The 23,136-nt window shown below is 44.7% G+C and overlaps 1 protein-coding gene across 5 annotated transcripts in view; it reads right to left on the reverse strand.

Moving 5' to 3' along the window:
• Positions 1-2,088: 2,088 nt before the first annotated feature.
• The window catches only part of cadm4 (cell adhesion molecule 4), a 174,452-nt gene continuing 153,404 nt past the window's right edge, over positions 2,089-23,136 (reverse strand). For 3 of the 5 annotated variants that reach the window (XM_069655967.1, XM_069655968.1, XM_069655966.1), the window contains exons 6-9: positions 17,559-17,731; positions 9,813-9,923; positions 5,266-5,394; positions 2,089-4,049 (exon numbers count right to left, since the gene is read on the reverse strand). In XM_069655967.1, coding sequence (XP_069512068.1) covers positions 3,940-4,049; positions 5,266-5,394; positions 9,813-9,923; positions 17,559-17,731 — 523 coding nt within the window. In that variant the 3' untranslated portion in view covers positions 2,089-3,939. Of the gene's footprint in view, positions 4,050-4,208; positions 4,288-5,265; positions 5,395-9,812; positions 9,924-17,558; positions 17,732-23,136 lie in introns of all 5 variants that reach the window. The other 2 variants (XM_069655969.1, XM_069655970.1) reach the window with 2 other exon arrangements.

The following is a 23,136-nucleotide window of genomic DNA, read 5'->3' on the forward strand; positions in this document are numbered from 1 at the left end:
CACACCAAATGTCAGTACGAAAAATTAAGTCTCCAGATGATGACTGCCATCCTGATCACAGATGTCTTGTTTTCTTTCGCTGCTCTTCCTCTGGGTCTTACTCTAAGCCTGTTTTAAGTCTCTGCTAAGCCAACCACCGGTAATGTAGATATATGAGTGACAGCGTTTAATTAAACATTCAGTAATAACATGGCGGCCCAGAGAGGATGCAGCACTGTAGGGGAAATATCATTAACCTGGTGGCTGTTTTGATTAAACTTGTAAATACAATGTGATGCTCTCTTGTAATAAAAAGGAGACTTGCTGGCACTAATTGGATTGTTCGTCTTGAACTGTGATGGTGTAAGAAATCACTGATGGAGGTATGAGAAGAAAAACATGACGTCCCTCCCTTTCTCTCCTCTTTGGGGTTAGTTTGTTTGTTCACTCTTGCTGTTCGTTCTGTTCTCACGCTTGCACGTCTTTCCACCTCCTCCTTGCGCGCTCAAACAATACACTGACTGCCGCATGTCTTCCATCACTTCAACAAAAAGAACCTCCCTGACTTGAACACGTTATTGACGGAGAAATCTGCTAAAAGATTTCTGCAGCTTCCCTGGCTCGGCCGCCCGTTCAATTGTTCTGCGTGCCTCTCTGCTTCCTGATTATGCTCGGCCTCGGCTCACTCAGCCACCTCAATCAATGCCTCACGCTATGCTGCCGCTCTGTACACACCTCTTTGCCTCGCTTGAGTCCCACTGCCAAGACCGGTGAACATAAGCTGCGTTCGCCATCCTATAGGGTCACAAGGGTCGGCTTTACAGATGGATAAAACTGTCCGGTGTCCAACTGGTGTTTAATCCACCATGCAGCCACCGAAAATAGGAAAGAAAGAGCGTTTGATGGACTTTCATACAGAGTGCAACTCGTAGAAATGATATACGACCGTCATAAATGGGTCATAAACGGGGAATTCTCTGATCTGAACCCGTTCCAGGACGTTAATCGGCGAAACTAGCATCATGAAGAAGCAGCGTGAGTTATTCATAGACTTCTCGCTGTCATTAACAGGCCGGATTATTACTGCATGTCATAAACTCAGGCAGGAATACAACTGGCTGTTGTCCCCATCTCATTTTTGCTTATGTCTATCGATTGGATAATCACCCTCTGCGATATCAGCGGTGGTCTGAATGTCATCAGGTCTTGCAGAGTGGTATCATTGTTATGGTCACTTAATGGCCGGTTTCCCAGCATGCAGCGTTCAGGAGCAGTAAAAGCACTTATGCATCAATAATCCCAGAGAAATCTTTAACTTCTTACGTCACGGAAAACATAAAACAGTTGACTTTTCTTATGAGTGTTTCTTCCTGTGTGGAGAAGCAGAAATAACAGCATCAAACAAACACAATCCAAAGGAAAACAACACATAGTTTGGAGGACACACACATAAAGAGACAATATTCTGTTTTATCACTCATCGACCACAGCCGGGCTGAGAGCAGGAGCTACCTGCGCTACCTTTGCGCCACCATAAACTGAAGATATGTCTGCTGTCGGTTCGTGTGTGTGCGTGCGCGTGTGAATTGTTTGCTGGCCACAGTGTCAACTCATGCTGGTAGCGCCTGGCAAGTCCATTACTTTGATTGCCGTTTGACAATCTGTCTTTATGACAGGCGACCGCGGAGCCTCGCCATCGATGGAAGAGAAACACATCGATCTATCACCCGGCGACCTCCGGCGGCTTTCAAATCTAGCCCCGCGCGCAGATGGACATGTTGAGTGCTTCTCGACAGAATCGGGTATTGATTGCGTGGAAGTTAATGGCAGAGTCATATTTTTCTGTGTGCATCTGACTCAACCCTCCTGTCGCCCTTTTCTTCCCCCGCTATCTGTTCTTATGATTCATTAGCGGAGCCGCAGAACCTTCTGCTTTGTTTATTCTGAATGTGCTGCCAGTTAGAGCTGGTCCCGCTGCCTTCATCTTTATTTACACAATAACTCCACTTTTTGATGTCATCATACGCTCCGTCTATTGTTCTCTCCTCACAGGATTTCAAGAAACACAACCTGGTAAAAAAAAAAAAAAACATCCAAAAAGTCTGAAGGTTATTTTTGGATTCTTTTTTATTTTGTCGTGCTTTGTATCTTTCCCCTATAAAGAAATAGTTAGCTATATATCAACAATGGCACATGGACTCTAAAATAAACAAGAGTGAAAGACAGGAGAAGAGACGACTAGGCACAGGAGACGAAAAGAGAGAGAGAGAAGAGAGAGAGAGAGAGAGAGAGAGCAGAAAGAGAGGAAAGGTAAAAGTGAAAAAAGACAGCAATTTCTCTACAGTGGAGCCAAAAACAAACCATGGGAAGTGTACATTTCTTTAACATTTACAATTTAATAACAACGGCAATAATAATAATAACATTAACAACAATCATAATAGTTCAAATAATAATAATAATTAATAAAAAATCCATAAGACCTCTGGTTTCTCATAAAGACAAATGATTTTTTTTATTCTTTTCTTGTTTTCTTTAAAGATCACTGGACAGTAGTTTGTTCGGCTTCGCGCCTCTATAGGCTAATATTCTGTGTTAGTATAGATGTTTCATAACGTGTTTCAATAGTAAACTGTTCTTTATGTCTTAAAAGTTTCCTTTAATTTATGATGCTGTTCATTTTTTATACAAATAAGGACTTCAGAGATATGTATACTTGTTTACTGTACGTATGGGTGTGTGCATGTATCTGCATATGTGTGGAAAAAATATCCATTCGCTCTATTCCATCACTGCCTTTTCCCGCTATCACTCCTCTTTTGCCCGTCTTATGACGACTTTGAAACCTTTTGATCCTCTTAATGACGTTCTAAAATAATTACGCTCTTCTTTAATGCCTCGGCAAGTCGTATTCATTTCTTCTTTGTCGGGAACGCGGCCCAACACTAATCCTTTCATTATTAGGAGCCTACAAAAGGAGGAGCGATAGAGGGAAGGAGGGAGGGACGGAGGGGCAGGCGGAGAGAAAGAGAGGTAATAAGGGAGGATGGGAACAGGTGAACGGAGAGGGAGGAGGAGATTGAGGGTCAATTAAAAAAAAAGAGGAGTAACTTTTGCCTCATTTCTGCAGCGAGAGGGATTCTTGCACAGATTTTCTGCGGGCCGAGGAGCAGGGGAAGGAAAACAGGATTGTTACTTTGTCCAAAAAGTCTTAACACTCCTCCGGACGCAGGGCTTACACACTCCTGTGTTGTTACAGAATTAAATATGAGTTTCACTCCGTCGGAGAGATGCTCTGGCAATTTAGAAAAATTTCAATTTTCTTGCATCCAGCGCTCAATAGCTCCTGGTCAACTCATCAACCCCCGCTCCCTCCCTCCCCCCTCGCACGCTGCTCCCTCTGCCTCTGCCTGTTAAAGATTGAGCTTTGTGCAATGGATGGTTTTCTCCAGGCGTGGAATTATAGCAGTCATCTGCCTCTAATTCCCCTTCCACTTTGGCGGCTGCACAGGCGGAGTGCCTGTTTTCTTTGTGCTCCCTCGCTTCCCTCTCGATCAAAATAATTATGGCATCATTTTGTGTTTTTGTCTGCATTCACCTCACCCGTTCCTCCTCCCCCTTTCTCTCTCTCTCGCTCTCCATTTCCCATAGTTTGTCCGACTAACAGTATATATGGCACAGTCGTTAATGGCTGGTGGGTCTATAGGCTCTCTTATTCTCAGTCTGTGTGTGTGGGATATGAGGTGGAATGGATCGGTGGGATGGATTGGCTGTGTGCGGTATCTGTATACAGTCGTTTTCAGAAGGCCGCCTGTTCTGGCGCGTTGTATAGAAGTGTTTGTGTGTGTTGGTGTGTGCGTGTGTATACTGTATATAAGGAGGGAGACAGGGAGAGGAGGAGATAGAGGGGGATGAGGTCAGAAGAGAGAGGAGAGAGGGAGGGGTGGGGAGGGAGAAGGGCTACAGTAGGTACTCCTTCTTGCCCTGGCTGGCGTCGTTCCCGTTGAGGAAGGCCTCCTGCACCTCGCCGTGCTCATCCAACCCACTGGCCTCATGGGTGAGATAGGAACCTGGATGAACAGAGGCAGAGAGAAAGAGAGAGAGAAAGAGAGAGAGAGAGAGAGAGACGGAGAGGGACATCGGAGGGGGAAGGTTAGGTGGCAAAGCGTCATGATCATTGCAGCGCACATGCAGCATTATCAAACCACTCAGGCTTCATATTAATGTACCTGTGACTGATTAATTCATTAGTTAACTGATTGTTAGGTCAATACCAAGCAAGAATAGGCTCTCGGGTACGGTACGAGCCTAACCGGCGGAAATTAAAGGTAAGGGGGGTGGACGTGTGAGGCAGAAGAGGAGGAGATAATAGAGAAGAAAAAGACAGGAAAGGGAGGGAGGAGAGAGTGGCAGAGAAGGGGTGGAAGGGAGGTTAGGTGCAAGAGAACAATGGCACTTTTGCGTCACTCAGAAACCCATTAAACACATTTTAACACCCCTCCGGACTGTTTGATTAATGATCGGGCGCAGCGCAGGTTACAGAGAGCAAGAAGTGCTCAAGTCATCTTCCTGCTTGAGTGTCCCTTCACGGCGGGGGTGAGTGACACTCTCATTCTCCATCACGGCAGAGCCTGACTGGCACGCTGACAGTCACGGCAGGCTGAAGACAAAGCTCTAATGGCTCTGTTTCAACATGGTTTGGTTGTAATGCTCCTGTCTCTGCGCTGATTGGCGGTCAAGCCAAACCGAATGTTGACTGACAGCTTGTCTCGCCAAAGGGTTAAGTAATGGCTGCTTGCTGCCCGCTGTGTGCTGTTCCCGGATCAGTTCTTGGCAGCTGTGGAGCGTGCTCGAAAGCTGCCAACACAGGGGCACTTAAAAAGATAGGGAGCGCAGGGAGGCTGCTTTTAATAGATGAGCCTTGATACACTAACATATAGTCATAAAACATGGGGACCACACCTACATTTCCCACCCCGCCCTGTGTCTTCCGCTGTCTCGGCCAAGGTCGTCCATCATGGACAGCGTCCGCTCGGAGAGGAGCATCTCGTCCTGTCTGCTTCACGCTGACAATTTTACACCTCAGTTTAAAGGATTATTTTCAAGGAATCCGGCTGTAACCGGCCTGCAATTATTTTTTCACAGCATTTTACGCCAGAATGTGGAGAAATGAGAAAACGAGCCTGTGAAAAATGTGATAAAATACTCTCATTTCAGAATGCGCCCCCCGCTTGTGAAAGAAAGTTTTGTGTGCTTGGCGTGTGTGTTTCTGAGTGTGTGTGTTACCTTTCTGTCGGACAGAGCACCAGATGGTGACAATGAGGACGCAGATGACGGTGAACACAAGCAGTGCCAGAACGCCACCTATCACTGCATATGGTACTGCGCTGTGAGTCTCTACAACTGCACCGGGATCTGAGGAAGAACAAAAGAGACAAATAGTGAGTGTGGGAGGAGGAGAGGGTAGATATAAAGGAAAGTATGGAGATAAAAGGAGAGAAAAGTGCTGGCAGGGAAACAGACAAAGAGAGAAATGGATCAAAAATGAAAGCATGAGAGATGTTAAAGTTATAAAAGTGAGAAAAAGAAAGCGCATTAAAACGCCAGCGTGGGAGAGAGCGCGCAGGGAGTGAGACAGGAGAATAGAGAAGTCGATATCTTCCACCCAACTTGCATTATCACCTTTCATCGCCCCCCACTGCACAAAACGGCAGACGGTGAGAAAAAACAGGTGAGAAAAAAGGTGAAGAAATGAAGAGAGTGAATAAAGAAATAAGTATGTCAGCCTCTAAAAACCCTATTCAGCCAAGTACCTGTCAAGACCACAATGCATTTTAAATGAGGGAAACTTTGAGTGTGTTTACAAACGCAGAAGTGCAGCCCTGGGAAATAAAATCAAACACTTCACGTCGAAATTCTGTGACACTTTGTAGTGGAAAATTGCAGTAGTGGTGAGGAATTATTCATGTAAAGCTCACCTTTAACCAGCTTTACACTGCTTTAAAGTAAAGGGGGAACAAAAACAGAGGAATAATGACAGAAAGCGGCGGTTAGTCATGGAAATGATTAGTGGGTTAAGCATTTGAAAATATATATTTTTATCACTTTAAATGTGATAAATTAGTTTTCCCTTACAGAAAAAACACACAAATTTCCCATGTTTTCCACATGTTGCAAAAAATGTAGTTTGTATGTGGAAAATTTTTATATAAACATGCTTCACTTATTACACGGCTGTGTTAAATACTTGGGTGATACTGATTGGGTAATTACAGCATTCCAAGGTCTGTTATTTCTCGATTACAGACCGTTGCTATGAAGAACAGACTGTTGCTAGGGATGCGGCTCTAATCAAACAATCTGGAGGACAAACTGTAGCCTACTCTTATCAAGCCGCCAAAAGAAGTCCGGTAAATTTGACGTCTGTCTGAGAAAGCATTAAAGTTTAAACAACGCAAAAACTGTAGGCTATGACAGAGACAGAAAACTTCAATCAGGTGCTGCGCTGAGTCCTGCAGTCCGGTTCAACTTGTCTTAATTCACCACCAGAGGAAATGTGAGTACAAAAACAGCCAGCTTAGCTCATTCTAATGTGAGTAAAAACAGTTAGCTCATTTGAATGTGAGTAAAAACAGCTAGGTTAGCTCATAATCTAGCCCGGGGGGGCGTGGCACGGCTGCGACCTGCGTCCATGGCGTCCTGTGGATGCTATGCTATCCTGGAGTGTACATATAGATAATATTTGTAGCAAGGTACAGTAACGTATTTATTTTCTTAGAAGATTAAGGTCATTTGGAGCAAACAAGCAGATCCTGTTATTATTTTTCCAGTCTATTATACAGAGCGTTATGCAGTATGGAATAAGATTGTGGGTCAAACGCTTGAGTCAGAGTTTCAAGCTGCAGATACTAAAAGAATGCTCTCTCTGGCAAGTAAAATTACATCCAACCCCTCTCATATTTTATTTGAAGAATATCAGCTTCTGCCATCAAACAGAAGATTTAGAGTCCCACAGGCTCGACTGAATAGACTGAGGAACTCTTTTGTCCCTCAGTCTGTCAAGCTATTAAATCACTGTTTGGGCTCTAAGTAGGCCGCAGGGTTTATGTATGGACTGAACACTGGGTGTTTTAACGTGATGCACTACAGCCACTTTGTAATGTCTGATGTAATATTTGCCTTTGTTTAAATGCTGTTTTGTTATTTATGTTTGTTATCTATGTGTAGCTCTGGACGTCATGAGATGCAAGACAAATTTCAGAAAACTCTGACAATAAAGTGAAATCTTATCTTATCTCTTTAAAATGTAATAACAGCTAGGTTAGCTCATTTTAATGTAGTAACAGCTAGCTTAGCTCATTTTAATGCGAGTAATAACAGCTAGCTTAGCTAATTTGAATATCAGTAATAACAGCTCGATTAGCTCATTTTGAGTAAAAACAGCTAGCTTAGCTAACTTTAATAACAGCTAGGTTAGCTAATCTTACTGTGAGTGCTAACAGCTAGGTTAGCTCTGTTTACTGTGAGTAATAACAGCTAGGTTAGCTCATTTTAATAACAGCTAGGTTAGCTAATCTTACAGTGAGTGCTAACAGCTAGGTTAGCTCCTTTTACTGTGAGTAATAACAGCTAGGTTAGCTTCTTTTAAAGTGAGTAATAACAGCTAAGATAGCTCATTTTACTGTGAATAAAAAACAGCTAGGTTAGCTCATTTTAAAAGGGCTACGGAGTTATAGACGCAGCTCTCACTGGGAGTGTAACGGACTATTCTTAAACAGAAAATGGAAACACAATCGTTTTTAAATAAGCTTAATAAAATAATTTCTAAAATAATAATCAGATAATAGTCAGATAATTGTGTCAGTAAAAAGCCGTGTAATAAGCGGGATAATGTATAGTGAGCAGGTTGTTATCGTGGAGGAACCCCTTCAGGGTGAGACAAGACCTGCTCACCATGTTGGGGTTCCATTTCGCGATAACAACCTGCTCAGTATACATCGTCCCTTACATATAGCACTATGATAATGTTCCAAAACCACGTTTCCCATGTGCTAGGTATATGTGTCACGTGTGCAATATTCCACATGTGATCGTGTGTTGTGCACATGCGAAAATTCATGTGGTTTTCCTGTTAAAGTAAAAAAGAATCTGCAGAAATGACCTGCAAGTGCTGGGAAATTGTGATTTTTATAAAACATTTGAAGACTAAACAATTAATCAATCAGCAAACAAAACATTGTGAGCAGATCAGTTGTTAGTTGCAGCCCTGACTGATCAGAAAGCAAACTTAAGAGCAAACAAGTGACTGTGTGTACTTTCACCAGTAAGTAGCTCACAGCAACAAAATCAGACGATTGATTGAGTGCAGGGATGCAGAGAGAAAGAAAGAAACTGTTAGTAAAGTACACATGAAGGAAAGCTGTGCTGCCAATAAGCAGGTCTTTGAGTGGGGACTTAAATTCTGAGACATCGTCTGAGACCCTGACACGAACAAAAGCTGTTTTGCTTTTTTTTCCCGCGTGGAGTTGAGTGGGTGAGTGAAAAGAGCTGGTAGCGCCAATAGGAGGCAAGGACACAGAGTTATTGATGCAGCTTGTGGACCTTGACGGAGCAGAATTAAAAAATGAATCATTAATACAGAGCTAACACACAGAGATCAGGAGGGAATGAGACAGTGATTGTGGAAGGGGAAGCAAAGAAAGAGGAGCAGGGATTGACAGCTGAAGAGAGGATGGAGCGCTTTCAAGCGTGAATTTCTTGGTCAAGTGTGTCACTGAGAGTTGCTGCTTGTGTATCATCAAGTATTGACATTTCGAGAGTATGATTTAAATGATTCACAGCGCATCTGCAAGGATTCAAACGCTACACCTTTACCAAACTGCACCCTGTTCTTAATCCACCGCAGCCCAAAGCTCAGCAGGAAGTGTGAAAGTATCAAAAAAGTGCGCCGTTTCTCCGCGAAGCCCCTCAGATGATGCATCAACGCCGACTAAACGCTCACCAAAGGCTCTCTTCCTATGACTTTTTCAGACATATGCCCGGCAGGTGAACAACAGCAGAGGCAAAGAGAAGATCAGGAAAGATGCTCCTGTTCCCCTCCCTTCATCTCTCCTTCACAGAGAGGAGACACAGAGCAGCTGAAGGTATGGAGAGAAAGCATAGCAGAGAGGTGCCAAGCAGACTTTCTTCCTCCTGCTGTGCAGCGTTCATCTGGGAGAAAACGATTAGACAACCACCTGGAACCCTCATCTCTTTTTCTTTAGTTCTTTCTCTCTTACTTTCTGTCTTTATATATATGTGTGTGTGTGTGTGTGTGAATGCAAACGCGTGTGTATGCAGATAAATATGTTTATGTAGCATCTTCCTCGCCCTCCAGAGGCCGGCGTCAGTCAGCTAAAGCCTGAGTGTGTTGCCAGTTTCTTAAACTCTAAACGCAGATTCATCTACAGTATACACCAAGCACCAAGGCACCTACCCCAGACACCACAAACACACACGCACACATGTACACAAATGCTGACAGAGCAATGTGTGTGTGTGTGCGGAGCATCAAAGAGCGAGTGATAAGAAAGAGCGAGGATGCGCACGATGCACATCCAGCGTCTGCAGGCACGTACGCTCATATAGATGCAGGGCAAAGGAAGGTTGCAGAGGCAAAAGTGTGTGTGTGTGTGTGTGTGTGTGTGTGTGTGTGTGTGTGTGTGTGTGTGTGGGCCACCTGAGAGTCATCAAAAGAGTAGGGGAGTGAAAGACACCAAAGGAGAGCAGGGAAGGACGAGGAGGAGAGATGCGGAGGGTAGCAGAGGCAGAATAAAAAGGTGTGTGTGTGTTACCTTTGGGGTCCGGGGCGACTCTGGGTATTAGGAGGGTTGGGGTGACGGGATGGGAGGTGATTGGTTGGGTGGTAGGAGTGGGAGGGACCGTGGTAGTGACTGACACATTATCTACAGACAGACAGGGAATGGGATAACACACATACATAGACACAAAAGCTATCATCTACAGCATGCGGTGACATTTCAAAACAAAAGCGCTGCAGGGTTTTCTAGAAAAGTTACTACAGCCTATAAAACAGGACACATGCTTTATTATAGCTGAATGTTAATTGAGCTCCTGCTCTGTGAACTGATTGGATAATAGTCTTAGAGGCAGTTTCTAAGTTTTGAGAAGGAAAGAGAGGAAAAATACAACCACAGGAGGAAAGAGTTATTTCAAATATGCTGATCAGCAATCGAGGCCGATGCCATTTCGATACCAGTGACAAATGTTACTAATTATTTCCCCAAATTGACTGTTTGTGCGAAATGGAATCGATCTGGACTCCTGACAAGCGATAAGGACACAAACAAATGGTGCTCTCCGCCAGGCCTCGACGCCCGCAGAGGGGGGTTAAAGAAGACGTCTACAATGGGAGCGACATGCTTTAAAGCGGGGTGCTGAAGAGAATTACACCTGGCAGCCTGACATTCATCTACGACGGCGCGATTGGAATATATAGGAACACATTCTCTATCACTGACACATTTTCTATGGCACAATGGCAGGAGAGACAGAGACATTGTCTGTGACAGATGCATTCCCAATGGAACGGTGCCATGCGGGGACTGAATCATTCAATGGCGAACAATAGCTTGGATCTTGACACATTCTGCGAATCAATGGCGGCGACACAATGGAAGGGAGCGAGGTAGAAGGAGACAAGTTCATATTGGCGTTAAAGACAAAAATAATGGCTGACAAGAACTAAAAGGGAGACGCAGGAGTGGGTGTGAAAGTGTGACTGCGTGCGCGTCGGCACTTTAAGAGTGAATAGCATGCCACTTCATCAAACAATCTCTCTGAAACCACAACTTTCAATGGAGTCTATGCACTTGAAGCATCATACACAGCTTGTTATGAAGTACATGCTGGTATGTGCACACAAGTACAAGTTCACACACACATAATAAAAGCATAATTGGCCATGAGCACACACACATAAAGCACACAAAGGCATACACACGCACTGCCCTTTCCTGCTCAGGAGTAATTTATTGGTAAGTATTCCTCTGTCTTTTCTCTCCCTTTCTCCCACTGGCCCTGAGATCATCAATCTCTTTTTGCACTCTTCTTATGTCAGCACTATACCTCCCCGTCCTCTTTTTTTTTTCTCCTTCTTTCTTAAAGCCCTGCACGGTCTTTTTCTCCTTGTACAGAACTGTACATGATGCACACAGTGTGGACAAAGAGATGAGCAGAGTTTTGTGAGGGAGAGAAAAGAAGCAAACCCAACAATTACCTCAGAGTGTGGTTGTGCAGCTGCACTTCTGTATGTGTGTGCACGTGTGTGCGGTTGTCATTTGAGGATCTTCTGAGGATTAATGGCTGGGGGCGCTGCAATAATTAACTGGACGATGATTAATTTCTCTTCCTGATCACATATGACCTAAAAAAATGCTCATTCTCACATTCCCAACTATTTAAGCTCTTTCTCTTTCTTCTTTATTTCATGGTTTTTCTTCAACCAAACTTTCTTTCCTCCTCTGCTCGCCCCTCCCTCCTTCACTCGGCTGCGTCTCTGGTTTCATTCCTCGGTGACTCCGTTCCCTCACAGCCTCTCTTCAACTTAATTAAGGAGAATGCCATACAGCTGTCGTTCTCTTGGCCGATAGCGTCCCTTTTTCCCCCCCCTCCACATCATATTGTTATTCATTAACACTATATGGCTGCCAATCAGGCACACAGCCCATGTTATTTCCAGGGATGGATGTGGCGGCACTTGCGATAATGACGTTTCTCCTCGTATCTCATTCTGGCAGAAGTGCGCCCGAGGATGCTGCGGCTGCCATTTTGGATGAGCCCTGTTATTTCTTCATGTTCACTCTTCCTGATTATAAAGGCCTTGCCCAGAGCAGTGGTAGCTCCGGCTGTCAATCAGTGCGCTGAATGCTGGCCACTGGTCAGAGGTCCGCTGCCGAGGCCAGAGAGGCCACCGCTGATTGGCCGAACGCTCGCTCAGAATTCTCTCAGACGCCAATGGAGCTGCGCTTGTCGCGTGTGGAGGGAAGCGGCTCTCGAGACCATTTTTTCCAAACAAAATTGACTCTGCATTATCTCCGTCTGGCTTCCTCTGCCACAAGCCCCCCAACCTATTTCCACTTTCACTCTCATTCCATGTTTTTTTTTTGAAAGTCTCACTTCATTAAATGGAGGTCTATGTTTTTCATTCCAATTATCCTGACGGCTCATTACAACAACCGAGAAGACACAGGCTAATCCCTGGTCAGCGTGCATCCTCTACACCCATCCTTTCATCTTTCTATCACTCCCCTCTGCTTTCCAGAAATCGTTCTATAAAACAATTAGTGTGCAGGTTTTACAGAAGTATACGCACACACACATACACGTGCATATAAGTGAGTTACACATATGCAAACGAACAATTGTTTCCTCCAACTCTCTACCTCTCCATCTCTCTCTCTGCGTCTCCCACACTCTCTCATGCAATTCAATTCTAATGGGTTTTATTGGCTTGGCGATTCATCTGAGTGCAGCAGCTCAGTTCAATTACATAAGGGAGCCCTCCGGGCTTTCAGCAGACAATCTGCAACATTCTCCTCCGAGTCACACGCACACACATTCACGTGCACCTTCGTTCACAGACACACACACATTAAAAAAAAAATCCAATTTCTCCTTAACAATGGTGGCACAGAGATGAAACAACCAACAGAGGCCACATCCTTTATACATTTCACAGAAATTTGCGCCGTGTGTGTGTGTGCGTGTGTGTGTGTGTGCTGATTCATTCAACGCCGTTTCTCACATTAATGTCATTAGTGACTTTCTGAAAGTTGCAAAAAGTTAATTTAATCGTATTAAGTTCTGCACACACGCACTAGCACTGTAATGAAAAATATCTCGCTCTCACTGTAAATCATAAACACATTACACACACACACACACACACACACGCACACAGAGTCAAAAGTGTGACCATGCAGTCAAATAAAGCTCAACTTCAATGCATCATGTCTCTGCAGCGGGCCGCGCTCCCGGGGAGACTCTCCCACCTCGCGCTCTCTGTTCTCCTGCGCCAGCATTAAGCGCGTCTCCCTTCACAAAGTAACAGCGCCTAAAGCACCTGCGACAAATTGGCAGCCACTTTTTGCCCGACTTTGTACCCAGCGCTCAGACCCTGATGGCAGATAACTCTCACAGAGGGAAGGTTGACATGAAATGAGAAGGAAGGAAGGGAGACGAGAGGAGAGGGAGCGCTGGTGGTTTTTCTGCACCTGCAATAAAATGATTTCTTTTCTGCTGACTCATCCTTTACACATCCTCCAGCGTTCCCTCCTTTCTCCCTCCCTCAGTGCACCCTGGGATTCCCTCTGGGAAGGCTGGGAGCCAACTGAACTGACATCCCGTTTATCTGACAAGCTGCGGTACTGAATGTTAACCTGCCTCCGACCTCCAACGTCCTTCTTTTCTCTCTTCCTTCTTTCCTCCCTCCATCTTTCCGTCCCTCGTTCAGTTACGCTCTCCTCTCTCTCTCTCTGGCTTTCTGTCAGAAAGCTGGGCCTTCTTAGAAGGAAGACACTGAACTGCAGCTGCACTGAGAACAAAGGGCAGACCGGTGGCAAGGTGAAAAGCAGTTGAAAGGGTGTAGGAGGAGAGGAGGGAGGCGAGGAAATGGACAGGTGGTGTTAAAGAGGTGAGAACAGCGGGCGGACTGGAAAGAAAGGGAGGATGCAGAGGAAAAGGAGGGAGAGGGAGGCAGAGGTTGAAATCGTTCCGAGTGAAACAGAATGTAAGCCCACAGAGAAGATGAGCGAGAGTGGGATGATATTTTATTATTTCTCTACCTCCAAAGTCTTTAGGACTAAGCGGAGAGCTTTGCTACAAAATGAGATACTCACTATTTGAAATAGAAAAGAGAAGACACCTACTATAACAGCGTGGGCGCAGGAGTGATACAAAACACACTGAGTGTGAGCGTTATGAGTTATGAGTCATCTTAACATATTTCACAGAGAGGACTCATATTTGTTTTCAATATTGACTGATGAACTTTGTGTTTAAGTAGCACTTCACTCACACCATATTGAATCATCCATGTTTGCATTGGCAAGAACTCTGTTTTATATTTATGTAGCATCCACGGAGACACTCATTTAACTGGAGTCATTGTGGCCTGAGTACAAGGAGCAAAACATTTGACCACCCTGGGTAAGAATTGGTGGTGCAGTGGTTAGCGCTGTCGCTTCACAGCTAGAAGGTTCCTGGTTCCATTTTGTCCTCGTGCATGTCGGGGTTCCCTCCGGGTGCTCCGGCTCCCTCCCACAGGCTAAAGACATGCTCGTCATTGGTGACTTTAAATTGCTCGTAGGTGTGAGTGTGAAAGGTTTGCTGTCCCTCTGTCTCCAGTTCAAGACGAAGCACGTGCCGTTTGTTTGCACCTCGCACACATTTGCCTCGGTCTAATCTCTATTTAATTTATATAGGCAGGGACGTGGATTTCCGGGAAGGCAAGTGTTCTGTTTGAACTTGTAGTCTGAGTAATATTAACCAATCACATATCAGCAGGCTGCCGCATATGCAGGAAAAACAGTCCGTGTGGAGAGCAAAAGCAGGCAGAACGTAATCTGGCGTATTGACATCCCGGCTCCCATCAGCGTCATCTGATGATGATTTAGCTTCTTATTAATCTCTATAAACAGACATCTGCATGCTAACAGCTAACAATCTGTTCTAGATCTAAAATTTAACTTGAGATGAATTTGCTTGACGCTGTGTAATGAAAGCCGTTCAGCGTTCAGATTTCCCGACTTCCTCGACTGCATCAGATCAATCCGACCTCTGTTCACCAAAGAGCATTTTAAAATTTTTCTTCTCCTCTTGAGGACAGACCTGACAAAGCTTGAATTTTTACTTCTTACAAATCTGCATCATGATGTTGAAATTACAGCAAAGGTAAGACCCGCTCAACCCTCCTTCATGACGTACTCTTCATATTAAGTTATTCAATCTCTACTGATTGATTACTCACTCACCTAAAGCTCCTGCGAGGAGTTTTTTTCGCTGGTTATGAAACAGACTGAAATTAATTCTGATGACTCCATATGAGCTACAAAAGTAAACCAGACCAGATTGATTATTTCTATATAGTTATTCTTAAAGCCTGAAACTGCTGGTAGGGGGGTAGGTGTCAGACGAAGCGATTAACTGCACGCTGTTTACATTTTCCAGGGCAGAAATTTAAAGTGAGTAACTGTTAAAGAAAGCAGGATGAGATTTTATGTTAAAAACCATCACTCAAACATGTACAGGACAAAATCAGCAAAGAGATAAGAGGTACGGCTTTGTCCACAGGGGGCGCCAAATTCAACACAAACAGTATTGTATTGTTTTTGTCTTGCTTTGTATTGCTGCTGTTGTTGTAGCTTTGGTTATTGCTCCCAGCATTAGCCATGTTTTATTTAGCTCTCCTGTACAGCACTTTCTTTGCAATGATAAAAAAAAAGATTATTAGTTGAGACTTTGAAAAACTTAAGAGTGATTTTTAGTCATGTGCACATAAATATGGTGACTGAATCAACAACTCTGAGCTCTTTGAGATAAGGTTTGAAACAGTGGGCGAGAACATAAAGCTAACCAGCACTGATGTGAGGCTACAGCAGGAGGATTTAAGCAGCTGATTGCGGGAAATCCGCGGTGCAGAGCAGAGGAGCTGAAGCTCGGCTTATGCTGGTTATGTGGATTTCTGCTCTTTCATGGATTTTGGTCGAAGGGAATTCTTTTTGTAACTTAAAATGTACTATTTTTTTTCCCCCAGTAAGAGAGGACAAGAAAAAAAGCGAGATAAATCAAATTAATGACCAGCACGGAGCAACGGCCTGAAATACAGAAGATGAATGATGAAACACGGGGAAGAAGAAACGGCCGAGGAGGAAAACAAATGAAGACGACAGCTAAAAAATGGTGAGGGAGGCAAGCTGAGGAGGATGGAGTAAGACAGAACATTTTTCTACTGAGGTGGCATCGCACATCAAAGCCGGACGTGTCGAACCTTCTAGGATAGGGAGAGAGAAAGACACACAGAGACAGAGGGAGGGAGGGGAAGTGGGAGGGGATGTCACCTTTCATCTTGCCACTGTTGCCACCCTCGATGCCTGTGGAAAGCTGCCATTACGTGTGCCGTTTGATGCAAGACGCGCATGTACGAGGGCTGATCGTGCGCGCCAGAGAAAAGGAGGGTTAGTGTGATGGATATATGAGGGGGCGCGAACCAAAAGCAGTCTAAAAATGTTACATAACACATCATGTCTCTATTCCCTCCATCCGCTCCTCCGCCTCTGATCTCCTGATCAGGTGCCTGGGCGCAGTGACAGGAGCAGCCATCAGGGGGGAGTGTAGATCAAAAGGGCATCCCTGCTGAGTGACAGTCGTGTGCTTGTAATTAGGACAAACCACAAACGTATTGGGTGTGAAACGGTAGAAGCATCTAATGACGAGCTGGCTTTGCGTTGCCGTCCCATTAAAAATCTCACAATTCCAATTTTGTGCTTGTTTGACTGCAGGTTTACTCGCGCGTTTCTTGAGTGGAGTGTACATTCGCATGAATCGAAAACCTTGTTTTTCAAACGTGCTTCACACTCGGAGAGAAACTTTGTCCAATTTGTCGCTCCGGCTCTGAAACAGAACTTTATGGCGATACAAGAAAGCTCCACCGTCGCCGTGTTTGAGCCTCGTGTGCAGTTTTTCTGGGCCAGCCTTCGTTAAGAATTCAGCAACCACAACTGAATCTAGGTGCAACATCTTGGCAAACTCAGAAAACCAGACAACAAAAGCCCCTTACCCACATTATTCCTCCCTGTCTGATGCTCCAGCAACGAGCAAATATGAATTTTAAATGAAACACATGTTCCACTCTTGTTTCCTGCCAAAGACCTCAGAGATTCAACCGATTCAGCATTAATCCTTCTCATCCCGTGTTAACTTCTGTCTCCTACGTGCCAGCTCTTATTTTGAAATTCATTTATTCGTCCCAACGTCTTGTATCTTTATTTATCGCACTTGAAGATTTAAGCTCCCCTGAATTCCTCGTGGAGACGATGGGGGTCACAGGGGACGAGATAAATTGGTTCTTTACAACAGATCGCCTGAATAATGATGTTGGTGACGAGTATCTGAGCACGGAAGCCAACGTCTTCTTTGTGGGATCAATATCTCTGCTGAATCAATCGCACAGGAGGTTTAGCAGAGGTTTCCTGCTGTGTACCGAATCAGGAAAACAAATAAACCTGAAAGACAGATGAGACAAGCGTCCCGATTTAACGGCTCTGCTGCCCAATGCGAGAAGAACCAGACTCCAAAGACAATGGGGAGTTTAAGGCATCGATAAAATTCAAGATTTCTTTGAAAAAAAAAGCAAAACACAAGAAAAAGAAAATCAAACAAAAGATCCATTGAACATAAAATTATTCACAACGCTTAACAATCGCCGGGGGTACAAAGACTGCAGAACAAAAAAAGAGAATCAAACTTTTACAGCACGTCTAAAAAAACACATGAAGAAAGTGGTCGCCGTGGTTACTCACCGTACACCAATAGGGTGTAGTGATCGGCGGCGCGTCCGTAGTTGTTCTGGGCCTGGCACAGGTACGTCCCGTTGTGTGATTGGCTGAGACGAGAGATCTGAAAGGTGGGGCCAGAAATCTCCGCCCTCTCAGGTAAGGTGTCGTTAATCTTTGACCACTGGATGTTCCTGGGCCTGAGGGGAGGACAGACAGACAGACAGAGACGGGTTTAATGATGGAATGAAATGTGGATTAATTGGCAGGAAATTATTATTTCTCTGGTTGTACCACAGGAAATACTTATGTGGCATGTTTACAGTTAAAATTTTGACAATTTATTTCTATTATTTAATTTACTGAGGATAAAAAATCAAGTGATTAATTCATGATTAACATGAAATGTAAATTGCAGTGATACAATGTAAAACTGGCATCACAAAGCCGCCCACATGCCTGCATACTCATACACAGAAATAGCAGGACTCAACACTATAAAAATAAAAAAGTGTTCAGTCTCTACTGTCTTTAAATAATGTCTTAAGTCACAATGAGTGCATGGGGTCACTATTTCAAATTAAATAGGACAACCAATCACCCTAAATTTGCCCTAATAACATGTTCTGTCTCTTTAAATGATGTTTAAATGAACATGTAGCTGCTAACATTTGCCACTGTTACACCTGAAGAGGAATCACCTGGTTTTATTCAGAATTGAAGGGAGTGTGAACCCTGCAGGAGGACTGTGATCAAAGGACTGCCATGTATCATTCCATGTTCAGTTTTTACATTTCGTATTATTTCAGGGCTGCACGGTGGTGCAGTGGTAAGCGCTGTCGCCTCACAGCGAGGAGGTTCTTGGTTTGAATCCTGGCCCGGAAAAAGTGGGCCTTGAGTTTGCATGTTCTCCCGGCTTCCTCCCACAGTCCAAAGACATGCTTTTTAGGTTCACTGGTGACTATAAACTTACCTGAATGTGAGTGTGAAAGGTTGTTTGTCTCTATTACCCCTTTCCCACCTAAATTTAGCGTGTTGATGCATTTTTGTTAGACCTGGGAAGATTTATAGATGCCGATTGTCTCTGTTCCCATTGCCGGTGAAGTATACTCCTGTCAGTCTCGTTTCTGCTGTGTCACCGTCCGACGTCACAAACGCGCCGGAGGCAGGGTTAGTAAACAGTGAAGATGTTCCAGTGGTTAGGTCATTATTGTATCTATTACTCATTCAGTCTGTGTATCAAACTCGGCGCAGACAAATTGGGAACGATGTTCGAGCGCTGCTCGGACGGAGACAGGGAATTTGGAGTTGAGATGACAAGGAGGCGCAGAAGTTAGAGACGGAGCATAGCATCACACTGGAGAGGGGGCGGAGATTAGTGTGTCGACACAGGTTTTGTGTTCCTATCAGTGCCGATCAGATTCAGATTCATATTCAGATTCAGACAACTTTATTTATCCCAAAAGGTCAATTCAGTTTTCACAGTCCACAGTCTATGTCAGAGACAATAAGCAGATTAATTAAATTAATTCAGGACATAGTCAGAGGTTCAAGCTGGCACCCTCGTTATAGCAATAGGAATGAAGGACTTGGAATAGCTGTTTGTTTTTCTGAGGGGCTCTGAATTCAGTGAACAGGACGTGGTCATGTTGGATAATAACTCCTTTAGCTTTAGCAACCACACGCTTCTCCCAGACTGAGCACAAGTCTCTCTGCTTGACTCTGATTATTTTAGAGCAGACCTCAACAACACTGTTTAGGCTATTCCTGTCCTTCACAGACAGACCGTTAAACCAACAGGTTAAAGAAAAAGTTACAAGACTTTCAATGACTGTCATGGAAAAAGTACAAAGGATGGTGTTACAGACATTAAAGGAGTTTAGCATCCTCTATCCTCAGAGCCGAGGCGATAATGACCCGGGTCTGAATGCAGATTGTAACCTTTCCCACTAAGCAACAAAGCCGAGTGTTAGCGGGAAAGCTGCTAAAGTGTCAGCCAGCCTCTCGCCCAATGACAGCTGGGATAGGCTCCAGCCCCCGGCGACCTTGAACAGGATAAGCTGCATAGATAATGGACGGATGGATATAATTTCAGTGTTCAGTTTATATTTCCTGTTTATTCTGTCATTAGCCTCCTGTGGCCTCCGTTCTTCTTCCTACCTTTGTGTCTTCTCCCTCCTCTGATTGTGTGCCTGGCCCTGATTGTTTTCACCTGCTCCTTGATTAGTCTCACCTGTCCCTGATTACGCTCACCTTCACACTGTATTTTGTCTTCCCCTGTTTGTTTGTCTTTTGTCAAACCACGTACCCTGGCTCTTTGTGCGGCTGGCTTCATCAGGGTTTCTCAGTGTTTTCTGGACCTTGAACCTTTTTCTATGTTATTTTTTTTGTCTTGCCTTTTGTCCTCTTTGTGTTTCATTAAAGCATTCTTAAAGTCTACAGTTGGGTCCACTCCTTTTGTGTTTAAAACCTAAACGTGATGAGGAGTCGTTAAACCTGCAGCGGGTTGGGCTATCTATGCTACGCTAGCTGTTGCTGGTCAGTTTAAACCTGCAAAATGTAGGCAGGCTGACTCATTCTGTTACTTCACCTGTTAAATACAGACATGTGGGTGTTTTTGAGTTCCTCTTTCACAAAACAACAAATGTAATAAAGCAAGGACACATGACTGTCCCTGTTGTGTAGCACAATGACGTCAATGATTTCTTAATCAGTTAGTAAGCGAAGAAGAATAAGTGGGTAACTCGCCTACGCAAAAGTACCTCTCTCACTTTGTACCACGAGTACACTACTAGTCCTAAACATGAAATAAAAACTGATGTGCCAAAGGGTATTAAAAATGAAAAAAGTGAAAGGAGACGAGGGATCAAAGGCACAAGCAGCGAGGGATGCTATAAAAAGAGGGGTGAAGTAGGAGGGTAAGAAGCCCGCAGGGGGACTGTGACATGAGAAGAAAGTCTGAAAGGGCCTTGAAGAAGCAGCCAATGGCAGCAGAGGGTTGTATCCTGACAAATAATGAGGAGATTGGTGGTCAGAGGGCAGCCATGGTGTGAAAGGGTTGGCAGGAGGGACAGGAAAGGCAGATGAGAGAGAAATAGGGTGTCAGGTGTGCGGAGCGGAGGAAAAAAAAAGAAGAAGAAGAAGAAGAAGAAAGACGGGTGTTACAGGTGGAGGGAAAGAAGGAGAAGAAGAAGACTCGGTGCGGTGGGAGATGAAGGGAAGGAGCAGGCAGGCAAAATGAATTGGTCATGAAAGACAGGCAGGCAGAGCAGACAGGAGGTGCGGGGATTACAGAGACATCCTGGGGAGCAGAACAGTGCGTGTGTGTGTATGTGTGTGTGTGTCTGGCTGGGTGTCATGGCTCCTGCCACCCTGGCCCGATTACAAACCTGACTCATCTGGGTTCTAATCCCTCAGGACGTCTAATTAAACCTCTTTCTTGCTTAGTCACACACACTCTCACTTTTCCCAGACACGCAAACAAAATCTCTCTCTCTCTCTCTCTAACACACACACACACACACACACACACACACACACACAGAGAGAGAGAGAAACATACTCCCACTTGCAGTAATTCCTTTAAATGTTAACACACAAACAAGAAAGCAATTAAGAAAAATCAGAATGTCGCCTCCATCTCTCCCCCGAAAACAATGCGAGTGCCCCCCTGACAAACAGGAAGTGGCATGTAATTGGTCATTAATAGTTAACAGGCTGTTAGGGAGCAAGTGAGGGGGCGACAAGGGGACTCTAATGTGCCTGTGAGCGCGTGTGTGTGTGTGCGTGTGTGTGCAGTCCAGCGTGGGATGAGGTCAGAGTCCAGAGTGGCCTCCTGTCCCATCTCTCACTGTCACACGCGTGCATGCATCACACAGCCACACACACACACACAATGTCCCCAACCAGCCGTTACAAAGCTTTAACAGGGATTCAGCCAATACGCTCCTCAGCCAGTCCTCACTGTGCACACACACACACACACGTGCGTGTTGGCTGCATGCAGCTTTATTGGGGAGCTTTAGTGGACTTGGTGCCCACAGACAGACGGACCATCTAGGACAGGGTTTAGGAGCTTAGGACCCAATACCCTCCTGGAGAGCGCACAAAGGGATGCGAGCACACTAGGAACAGGCTTTGTTTCAGAGCTGGCTCTTTAGAGTGTGGACTGCTGCCTGGTTTAGAAGCTGTACCCTCACACACACACACACACACACACACACACACACACACACACACACACACACACACACACAGCCACAGACAAGTTTGTGATCAGACTAAAGCTCCTGTTCTCTTTTGTCCTTCATGCAATAAAATAAGGATCAGGAGGTTTTTATCCATCCCTTCCAACATTAAATGTCAGGTGATGCTGCTGTTAATTCACCACTCCTTTGCTTCTGCAACCCTGTCTCCAAGAAGGCATGTTTGTATGTGACGACAGACTAATTCATCACTGCCTGGACTATGTTCCAGACAGTACTTGATAGATTAAATTAAAGCCAATAGTCAGTAATGTGCTGGAGTTGCCAGGACATAGGTCGGGGAGGATAGCGAGCATCAAAGTGCAGGACTTTCACACCATTGTCCTTGTTTAGCATCCATACTCCAGTCTGTGGTTAAAGGGACAGTTCGGATTTTTGGACACTAAGTTGTATGAAATACTTGCTAGTAGTGTGGTGGATGCAACAGCTTAGTCACAGAGTCCCGTGGGCGGAGTTCTGGCCGGTTCTGAACGTAGAATAAGTAGTTCCAGTGAGATGCCAGGGTCATGAAACCAAAAAGTTTTACCCTACACGCAGGCGACGGTGATCCATGTCCAACACTAAATCATCGTCTTAGGATTTCATATCCTGCCCCGTTTTTTTTGGCATTATTTTCTCTCTCGACAAATCCAGTATCATCAGTGTGAAACAGCTACTAGGTCGGCTTACCTGAGAAACCGGCCTGCCACAGGCGTAGTGATACTAGATTTGTCAAGAAAGAAAATAGTGCCAAAAAATCGGCGCAGTATATGAAACATTATGTGCTGGACATGGATCACCACTGCCTGCATGTTGTTTTTGTAGGGTGAAACTTTTAGGTTTCATGACCCTGGCATCTCGCCGGAGCTACTTATTTTACTTTCAGAACCGGCCAGAACTCCGACCACGGGACTCTGTGACTAAGCTAAGAGCTTTGCATCTGCTACACTACTGGCAAGTATTTCATACAACTTAGTGTCCAAAAATCCAAACTATCCCCTTAAGTTTAGGACGTTAAACCACTTTGGTTCAGATTTGGGAAAGATATAAGGGCAGCAGTGGCTCAGTGACAGAGTCGGTTGTCACTAAATTGGAGGGTTAGGGGTTCGAGCCATCGGTGTGTGAATGTGATTAGTTGGATCCTGGTGGGCAGATTGGCACTTTGCACAGCAGCCCCTGCCATCAGTGTATGAAAGGGTGAATGTAGAAGAGGAAAATAGAGCATGACCCAGTGTGCGGACTTTATTTTTCACACCTGGACTTTATCGTCTGAATGTGTGCGCCTTGGTTTACTTTTCAAAGGGTGAATGTGGCAGGTAATGTAAAAGAGCTTTGAGTGGTCTGAAGACTAGAAAAGAGCT

Source organism: Semicossyphus pulcher, unplaced genomic scaffold, assembly GCF_022749685.1.
Source record: "Semicossyphus pulcher isolate SPU_LCO1_2020_fin unplaced genomic scaffold, fSemPul1.0.p SCAF_9, whole genome shotgun sequence".
Taxonomy (NCBI): Eukaryota; Metazoa; Chordata; class Actinopteri; order Labriformes; family Labridae; genus Semicossyphus; species Semicossyphus pulcher.